At 34.8% G+C, this 10,795-nt stretch overlaps 1 protein-coding gene across 1 annotated transcript in view; it reads left to right on the top strand.

Annotated features, from left to right (window-relative positions):
• Positions 1 to 415: 415 nt before the first annotated feature.
• The window catches only part of LOC127967750 (cAMP-specific 3',5'-cyclic phosphodiesterase 4C), a 60,921-nt gene continuing 50,541 nt past the window's right edge, over positions 416 to 10,795 (top strand). The window contains exons 1-3 of the mRNA XM_052568398.1: positions 416 to 769; positions 9,821 to 9,901; positions 10,094 to 10,293. Coding sequence (XP_052424358.1) covers positions 9,890 to 9,901; positions 10,094 to 10,293 — 212 coding nt within the window. The 5' untranslated portion in view covers positions 416 to 769; positions 9,821 to 9,889. The remainder of the gene's footprint in view (positions 770 to 9,820; positions 9,902 to 10,093; positions 10,294 to 10,795) is intronic.

Genomic DNA, 10,795 nt, shown 5'->3' with positions numbered 1-10,795 from the left:
TTAGAAAATATGGAAATGTTGTGCTTAATGTTTTCCCACAATAGCACAGACAGTGACAAATCTATAGTCAAATGAGGAATGTAAATGTACATATGGATAAATGAACTGGTGGCATATGTCATGATTTGCACTGTCAATATTTGTGAGAGACTATGAAGGGGTGTAACACTTTCAACTTGTCCTCCAGATGGCGACAAATTGATTCACAAGCGGTTTTACTGTATGTACAGTATAATGTGGTCATAAAGACCTGCTCTTTTAATTCTATTTGAGAAATGGCATTTGTTTTTGCTCACAATACCAAATACCTTTCAGTGTACGTTTTGGTCAGGGAACTTTAACTATAAAACAATTCAATAAATCACTGGTGAATATAAGTATATTCTTTCATTTCTACCTTTTTTTTTGTAGCATGAACTTTTTAGCTAACATTTAGCTGAATGCATAAGGATTATAATTTCTTTTAAAATCTTTTTAAAAATGCTTTTATTTTAGTTTTCATCTTGTAATTTTAGAGATCTCTTATGATGTTAAATTTGAAAGTATACACAGCTTGGCATCTCATTTGAAGTGGCCTGCTGTTTGGGACAGCGTGCTCTCTCTGTTTACATCAAGACTTTGCTACCATGTGACTGGAATCAGCGTGCGGTTCAGAGTTTGAAGTCTAAAACCTTTCACCTCAAATATAAACTGAAGTATGTATGTGAGCACGACTGCAGAACAGACACACCTGAACAACACTCCCCTACTCCTCCACAGGGATTCACACGTAAGGCCTTTTCTTCTTTCTTTACGTCTATTTGTACATTTACAGATGTTGTTTTCCCAGACGTTTTCACTCTATATTTAACATATTATTACCCAGCTCAGGGTCTTAGTGAAATATTTCACCTCAATGGCTCAAGGACACTTTCAGTTTATGATACTATTCAAACTATTTGTCTAAATCAAGACTAAAGGGTCCACTTGTAAAATTATTTATATGTTTGCCAGGGACGTTTTTCTTCTTTTTTTCCTAGCTCATAATTTAACAAAAAGTGCTTACCGATGGTCTTTCATCTGTGAACAGTGGTTTATTCTTTTGAATTAGTTATGTGTTCAGGAAACCAAGGTGCTCTAAATGGAAAATAATTGTAAAAAATGACATACAATATATAAATGAAATTAAAACTTGTTCTGTTTTAGTAAAATTATATATTTTTAGACTTTTAGTTTCAGTTCAGTTTTGTTTCAAGAGTTGCATTGTGCAAACAATGATCTAAGTCTAATAAACTCAAAGCGGTCAAACTATGAATTTTTATTGGCCAATGTTTTTACCATTGCACTTCTCAGGAGAATGTAATGTTTGGTATGGAAGTTTACTACTTTTATACTGAAAACATCTTATGACACAAAAACTATTTTAGTGTTTAGCAGATATTCACATATGAATGGCATACTGTACATAAACAGTAAAAATGATTTGCACAGAAATTCTTTCACATTTCGTTGTAATTATTTGTGAAATTTGATTCTAGCGATTTCTTTGTAAAAAAAGAAAAGAAAAGAAAAGAAAAACTGTTTTAAAGTAAATCCTACACCAGTTGATTACTGGTAACACTTTAAGATACTTAATTATCGTTAATTAATGCATTACCTAACAATAACTTACTATGTTAATAATCTATATGTAAGTTACAACTAGAAAAAAGTAACTTTTAAAAGTAATGCATTTACAATATTATGTTACTCCATGAAAAAGTAACTAATTGTGTTAAAAATGGAAAGTAATGCATTACAATTACTTTTTGTTTCCTGATCAGGGCTTGCTTTATTTATAAAAAAATAAATAAAATAAAAATTATATTTTTGGCAACTGTGAAGGCGCTTTCACACCAAAAGTGAAAAGAATAAACCTCAGGCTGAAGGAAGAGTCTCTACCTCAGAACTTCACCCACGATTTTTATGAACACAGAGACAGGAGAGGTGTCAGTGAATATACTAAAGAAAAAAAGGAACTTGAATTACTTATTTGAAAAATATGTTTCCTAAATTTAAAGTCATGTGTTACTTTACTAGTTCATTGAAAAATCTGATTATGTAACTTACGTTAACTGTAATGTGTTACCCTCACTGCTTAGAATAAAAAAATTTCACAGTGCAGTTTCTGGTAGCCATAGTTTAAAATACTGCATAATGTCACTACATAATTCATTTGCATAACCACTGTTGTTGTATTTATTACTCAAATGGTGAGATTTACGAGATAATAACTAATGTGGAGGTGATTAAACAAATTGTTTTATTCTTACTCAAATAAAATAATTTGCGGTAAAGTCATGATATAAAAAATGTTCAAAATCACCTGCAGCTTATAAACCATGTAATTGTGCTCAACAGTCCACACTAACATTGTGAAGAGAATCTGTGGGGGGAACACTGTATTCAGGCAGGAGTGATATGAAAACAGCACAGAAGAGTTTGACTTCAAACGAAGGTTCAGACGTAGCAGGTGCACTTCGGTGCATGTTATAAACAAGCACAAAGTGCATAGAAATATGAGTCATAAGCTTTTGCCAGTGAGAAAGAGTGTATGTTAATGATCAATCAGCAGCAAAAGCCAGCATGTGCAGAGCAAAATGTTACAATCATCATGACAACGACTTTAAATGCATCAACGGTGCTTCTTTAGACGGATTTTAATACCTGTGAGCATTAAACAGCTCCTGGGAGATTTATGGACATGCCATTTGTTTTGTTGTTTTTAAAGGTTAAACTGTGGATTTTGCTGAAATGTCATAATAAAATAAGTCCTTCTGCTGTGATGCTGGTGCTGACTTTGCTGAATTTGCTAAGGTGTTTTGGCTGGTTTCTACAGCATTGCTTTGGTGTTGCTAACCTGTTGCCAGTGGGTTGCTACATTTACATTTATTCATTTAGCTGATGCTTTTATCCAAAGCGACTTACAATGGCTATATATGTCAGAGGTCACACACCTCTGGAGCAACTAGGGGTTAAGTGTCTTGCTCAGGGACACATTGGTGTCTCACAGTGGATTCAAACCCAGGTCTCTCACACCAAAGGCATGTGTCTTAGCTACTGCGCCAACACCAACACCACCCCTGTAGCTGTAGCTGCTAGCAGCTAGCTGTACTTCAGGTCAGAAAAGCCCAGCCTCAAGTTTGTATGATGTTCTGCTAGACGTTTGAGGTTTTATTGACTTGTCATCCCTCCATTTTTGTCAGTATAGCTCTATGTAATACAATCAGCGGCACAATTCATGTTTGATAACATTTATGGCCCTGCGTTATATGATCTACCACTACTACATAACTACTAATACATAACTAATACAGAACTTTTATTGATTGTAATAAATACTGTATATTATGTGCAATTTATCATTTAATTAAGTGTTGAGATTGTGGGCTGTTTAGCTTTTCAGAAATATATATATATATATATATATATATATATATAGTTTTTTGTTATGCTAAAGACTTTTACAGAAATATTTTCTTAAAAACTGTATTTTCTGATTCACAGAGTGATAAAAAAAAAAGAGAAACCTGAAATCCCCTCTGTAAAAACTTTTGACTCTAATATGTTAACAAAAGGAAACTAAAATGTTAAACCTGGCTTAATCCAATATTCAGATTTCTGTTCTGGAAATGTATGCAAATTATTGCATGTTTAATTAGATAATGCCTATAAAATATCCCAGAAACCTTGTCATTTTTTATGTAATCCATCAGATTTTTTCTTTCCTTTCGTTTTTTTTCTTTGGTGTTTCTTGCATTGAGTAATTTTATACTCAATAGTTGAAATCAGCTGAAAGAAAAACAATTAGAAAAAGTTGAAAGAAATGAACTATTTGAAGAGTGTTTAATAGATTTTTTATGTTTTTTTTTTTAATCCAAAATAATTTCATTCAACTCATCATGATTTATCACTTGTTGCAAAAACCTTGCAAACCTGAAAGAAATAGGAGAACATTGCAAACTAACAAGTGCATATGGTGATAAACAACCTGAATTCAAACAACGGCATGTACCTGTTTGTAACAGATCAGATATGAATTGTGCAAAATTATCTAAACACACGTCAGTGAGACGTGAATCTGACTGCGGTCTGCACACAGGTGCAGATTAATAAGTGTTGATGTGTCTTGTAAGACCGCTTTTATGATCAATCTGGCTCTAAAACTATTTTATTGCCCTTTGTTCCAAGAAGAAAAGAAAATCATAAAACGTCATGAGGGTGAGTAAATGATGACACAATTTTCATATTTGCAACCGCATGCTCTAACAGCTCAGATCACCTCCCAGTCTCATACAGTAAAGATATGAATAAGACATGACTAACGTAATGTGACATTAGTTGCTTAGCGTGGATCTTGATGCTCTGCGTCTTACTCATTTCTCACTTTCAGGGGCCCCTTGAAATGTTAGCGCGGGACTAGACAGAGATTTATGAATTAATGAGATTGCTTCTTTAATTAAAGAGCTTTATACTGATCTGCCACAGTACTTATTAAATGTTTTTCTCGGTGCATCCAGCTATGAAGAAACTCATTGCTCAGATGTGATGAAACAGGAGATATGTTTGTCATCTGTCATATTTCAGCGTCTGTCTCTCTGAGGGAAAAGCCACCTGTTTTGCTTGTACACGTCTCTCAGTGCATTAGCATGACATTGATTAGGCTAATTCAGATAATCTTCAGCCCTGAAAACAAAACATTTGATCCGGACTTTTGAGCTGCTGTTGAACCTGATATCCTAATTTAACTTCAAGGTGAGAACCGACCCAACAACTTTTTACTCAGGAAGTGTGTTAGTCTGTCTCACTCTGTTTCAAAGTATTTTTTATTTTTACATCATTTTTGATAACACAGGCCTGGATGCAGTGAAAGAATCAAGGTTTAACAACTGAGATGAAGCAGAATTTCATTTTTTTTTATTCAAGGAGTAATAATGCACATAGGATGCAGATAACTGACTAAGCTCCTCATTACAATTGCATGACTAATCGACTAGTCGACTTCAATGCTCTGCCATGATGGTCCTATAGAGGGTGCAACAAGATAAGAAATCTTTGGACTTCCACATTTACGCGGTTTCCAAACAGTTAAGTTTACAAATAAAGACATACTCTGAAAGCGCTCCACAAGACGTGTGATTATATTATTGGATGCTCGAAATTGAATAGGAGAATACACGTTTTAAACAGTTTAATTGTACAGGTATAAGTTAATAGCTGTTCTAATCTAATGCACTGCTGCACTGTAACACACACACAGGCTACAGACAGCAGCCCGTACATCCCGCGCAGATCACACTCGCACAGAATTATTAAGCACGGAAAGGCATCGTCAAAGATTTTCTGTGATTTCTCAAAAAAATGGCTTGGAAACTGAAAAGTTCAAGCATATATTTCTGTGTCATATGCCATAGCTGTGCACAATGTGCCTCACAGATCCAGACTTATTTGTTCATTAATGACGTCATCGGCGACTTCGACTCGACTTTCATCAAATAAAAGTCATCAGAAGTCGTTCATCCCATATTGTGCGGCAAAAACCCCCAAAAATGTAAATTGAAGGCTTTTATTTAATTACTTTACATATAGTTTCACTTTGAAACTACCATGTGTCAAACTCCTGGACGTTGTGTTTTCTCCCTCATGTGTTCACCATTACCTAGTTTTCCCTTTTTGATTCATTATGTTCAGGTGTGTCTTGTCATTATCCTCATTTGCTCTCCTTTTTAAGTCGTAGTCTGTTCACTGTTTCTTCGTCTGGTCTTAATATTACGTGTGTGTGTTTCTTACCTGCCTTATGTGTATAACCCTTCTGTGGATGTATTAAAGACTCTGAACCTACTGTGTAATCTTCATCGTATTCATGCACTTCCTAAACACAGCTGGGTGACACCATGAAATGTGCGTGAATCTGCAAAATATCATTTTGAAAAACAAAATCCCTACAGGCTTCTTGCACAGACAAGCTAAACTGAAAAAGAAGAAAATGCTTAATTTATTAATCAAGTATTAAAATCAAAGGAAAGAGCATCATCCGACGACACTCACAAAACTCTTAAAAGTCTTACTGAGATTTATATATTTCAACTGTCGTTGAGTGTTTAATGTTTTAGTGTCTGTACTGAAAGTGGGTGATCTAAAGCAGGAACACATTCATACTCGCTAAATTAGCACAAAGAAAATCACACTGTTTCTAGAGGTGTAAAAAAGATAATCTGTCGCTGAATAATCACTGAGGTGAGAAACATCAGCTGTTTGGTGTAGATTTTCACAAAACAGAATTGTAGGTGATTGTAAGATGTGTTTTTTGCATATGGTTAGTATTTCTACTCATGTACTCATGCAGTGCAACAGCATGTCTGTATAATTCTGTATTTCATTTATGATTAATCCTGTTTTATCTCAGAAATACAGTCATTTACTTTAGTTTCCCCTGCCCCAGTACTGATACATTTCAAACAATTAATAATCTAAGAAGATTTCACTTATAAAATTATATGTTGTTATTAATTGGCCATGTAGGACAAATAACTGCAAACAAATAACCATTTACAAATTACTTGAAAATCCAAGTATTTAAAAACCATTTAAAAATACTTGGTAAAACCTATTGGGTATAAACAAATGAGCATTATCTGCTACTATTGTGTTATTGAGAGTATGAGCTAATGAAGAAGAAAGAAAACAAAACTGTGACTTAATTAAGAGTTTGATTTAGTGCACAGATATTTTACACAGTCATACTGCTGACCGAACTAATGAATATGCTTTGGGTGTGTTTTCTTTGTGATGTGATTCATATGGTCATGATGGAGACTGCTGGTTTGCTAGTGGCATTTAATAAAGAGAAATAATGCTAATGACCCTAGGGCATGATACACACATCACACACATCCACTCTTCACTACTAGGACAAAACAGTGTGCACAGTTAAATAAAATAAAATAGAATAAATAAATGACTATTTGCAGTATAAGGAAATATCCATCCACTTTTTGCTATACATATATACTAGATATCAATATATCTAAGATCCAGATGTGTTTATATCTGTTGATAAAAGTGTCAACACGTACTGTATGTCAGCACTGTCAGATACAAAAACGTACTCACTTACATATGCAATTTTATCTAAATATTAATATACATATTGAAGAGTCTATCATTCACTTCAATTCATGTTTAGAATCAATTTTCCGCTTCAATTAATTTCCACTACAGTCAGATGGTGTCAAATCATATTTGTGCATCAGACAAGTATTAAATGCAAAAGCTATGTTTATTTTATAAAGCAGGAAAGAGATGAATATTGCCTTATTTTAAAATATTAAAAAACTTACTTTTTCTGTTTAAATATATTTTAAAAATAAAGAATTCCTGTGATGCAGAGCTGAATTTTCAGCATCATTACTCCAGTCTTCAGTGTCACATGATCCTTCAGAAATCATTCTAATATCCTATATAGGCATTTTTCAAAACATTACAAATTCTTAATCATTTCAAACTTTTAGGGGTGCTAATGCAGCATCATAATTTCAAGGCTATATTTCTATTATCAAGTTGAAATGGTGCAATTTTCAGAATCTAATGGCATGTAAAACGACATCAGAATCTAATGGCACATAAAATTGTGGGACATTTGGCTCCCATTAGCTTTGCAAGTTTAGCAAGTTCACACACTGAAGCATCTCATGTTCTACGTGTTCTTTAAATCATCTCTGCGGTGTATTTTTAGGCAGATGAGCAGCAGTAGTTGGATGCATGCATGAGCTGAGAGGGGCAGGATGCTGTAGAGAGGCCAAGCAGCTGACACAAGCGCTCAATACAAACAGCCATCGATCTACATTCACTCTACTGTACATGTTAGCAATCACAGCAGACAGAAATCGGACAGACAGTGAAATAATGACACTATTCTTCAATCTTTGGTTGTGAAAAATCAGTGTTGATTATCAACTGATCCAGAACCATTCATCACAATGGCGATCTTTAGATATTGCAGTGTCTGTTTGAGAGATTCCCTACAGTTCAGAGACTGAGTCATTGTAGCTATCACAGATTCACAGCTTACATCAAGCAATTAAAACACACAAAGCCCACAGTTTGTCAGCCGATGATCTACAGCGTCCTGCTCTTCATATTAGTCACCACTGCGGCTCCTGACTGTTTGTCAGATTCAAGGAAAATACTGATTCCAGCTTAACTGGAGCATTAGAGATCGATATGAGGACCTGTTTATACTCTTCACAGACGACTGATCGATGACACCTTGATTCTTGTTAATAGGACGATCGTGATATCATCTCTGAGAAGATGACATGTTGTTTAACAGTGAAAACTGAGCTGTGAGATCAAGCTGATTTTCACGCTTTTGTAACGGTCTCACACCACCAGTGTGTTATGACTTCATTTATTGGCTCTCTTCTCTTAGATGGCTCAAAGTATACTTCAGTGAATGTGTATGCGTCTACAGCATTTGAAAGTATCTACTTTAATTTGTAACAAGAAAGCAAACTTGTGTGTTTATGATTATCTTAATACATGAAAAGAATATAATCCCAGCTGCAATATCAAGCAACATACCAGACATTTTTTTACTTGTAAAATAACTGGAAATGAATGTCACAGGAAGCTGATGGTGCATTTAAGTTCACGAGGTGTCAGGTGTGTTCAAGACTTTTTTGTGAGAGCAAGATGGCGATGTACCTTTTCTACATAAAATTCAGCAAGCTTTTTTTTTTTATGCATGAAGATTCTGTAAATTCAATTGGAATATGTATTCTAAATATTATTATTATTATAAATATTATACAATACAATGGAATTTGGAAAAATGTAATACTGCCAATATTTTCCCGTATCTATACAGCCATGTACAAAACGCTACATTTTTCAGCACAGACACCTGGCAAATATTCACAAAATTAGCAAAACTGTTTGGGTGTCGAATTCAGTTTTAAACTGTTTCTCAGAAATCACTTTAATATACCATTAAACGCCTCACGGAAGCACTCGCTCACACTGATGGTGCTGCCTTTTCTTGTAGATTGTTGTTCCATCTCATTATCAGTGTCTTGTTCGACTGTGAAACTATTAGACTTGGTCACAAACTAAGGCACAATTTTGCAAATTCTGTGTAAAAGATCATTTTAAGTGAGTAACTTTGCCGATGGTGAAATTTAATAATATTTACAGCTAGCAGTTGAAAATGGTAATGCAGTCCAAATTCAAAATATCAGAGAAAATTGTGATGGAATGGGACAAGCCTTACACTTTAAATTGATGAGTTGTTTTATCCACGTTTCGATATGCCTCTGGTCATAGAGCTTTTTAGATGGATGGCAAGGATTTTTAGGTCATGTAGAACCTGCAATCTCTGATCCAGGTTGATTGCTGGCTTCTATGACTGTAAATTGTGAGTTTGCAAAATCACACAGACCAAAACATAAACAGACATTCTAATACGGAACGCACATTTCAAATAAGAATAACTGGCTATACCAGGGGACTGTTTCATGAATCAAGTTTACCAAATAAGCCAGGCTTATTTCAGTTATTCTGACTTATTCTGAATCAAATCAACTGACAATAAGTCGGACTAACTGAAATAAACCTGGCTTATTGGGTAAACTTATTTTATGAAACAGGCCCCTGGTGACCTTGCAAATATTTGCAAACACATTTTTGTATTTTAATACTTTAGTACAGTCAGAAATTATTTATACAGCTATACAGTTGGGTAGTTATATTTCTTTATTTTGTATACTTAATGAGGAACATACTTTTCCTTTCTTTTTTGCAGTTATCTCATGGATAAATAAAATTATCATCATGATTGTTCTGAAGTAATCGCACTTTGAGAGTTGAAGACATGGAAAATATGGTATGTGATTTCATTATAATGTAGTATTTAAATTCAATGTTTTACAAGTATAAAAGATAAACAATCTATAAAAAAGTGTTTTTGGTAGTAGACTAATGACATATCTATCCTAGAACATCCCAGAACAGCTATTCTTTGCACTTTAATCCAGTATTTTGCTTAGCTGACCTGCAGCTATTTTCTTCTACTCAGAGACGAAGGAACACTCTTGTCTCCAACCCACTGGAGCTTCAGCCCAAAACCAGCAGTGCCATTCGCCGCAGGTTCTCTGGGACACTCCTGCTTCCACCTTTGGCCCGCAGACACCCCACCTTGGATGCCAAGAAGTTAAACTACCTAGAAGCGCTGTATAAATCGGCCCTGTCCTGTGCAGATGCCCCAAAAGAAACAGAGTGAGTCATCTTACACACCATAACATTCTCTGCCAAGTAGCTTTAGTTGTACAAAAGTCCCAACTGATGCGGTCAAAGCTATTCTTCAATTGACCTCTGCTGATTGAAGCAAATCCTTAGAAATCAAAGACGGACTGCTGCTGTCACGTGCCGAGTGGTTTCCAAAATGAACACTGACACTGTGAGCAAAATGTGACTCTGTTAAATCATGATGCTTATTGTTTTTATACAAGCTGCCATAGTGTGCACCACAGTATTGAATGTCACTGAAAAGGTACAAAGATGTGATCTGACAAGTATTACAGGGCATAAAGAGAGCTAGATACAGTATAGACAGATTTTTTTTTTTGGAGTGGGAGTGTTACTTCTGATACCTTTTCCGTCTTTTGTATCTAATACATTTTAATCACTTGCTAGTTCATTCAAATGACCTGGGAAAGCAAATGAAAGAAAGGTCATGGATATTTGAGCAGACAGTGGGAACAACTCCTGGGTGCTTCTA

The sequence above is a fragment of the Carassius gibelio genome, chromosome B11, assembly GCF_023724105.1.
Source record: "Carassius gibelio isolate Cgi1373 ecotype wild population from Czech Republic chromosome B11, carGib1.2-hapl.c, whole genome shotgun sequence".
In the NCBI taxonomy this organism is placed as follows: Eukaryota; Metazoa; Chordata; class Actinopteri; order Cypriniformes; family Cyprinidae; genus Carassius; species Carassius gibelio.
This window is presented reverse-complemented; position numbering and strand designations above follow the sequence as displayed.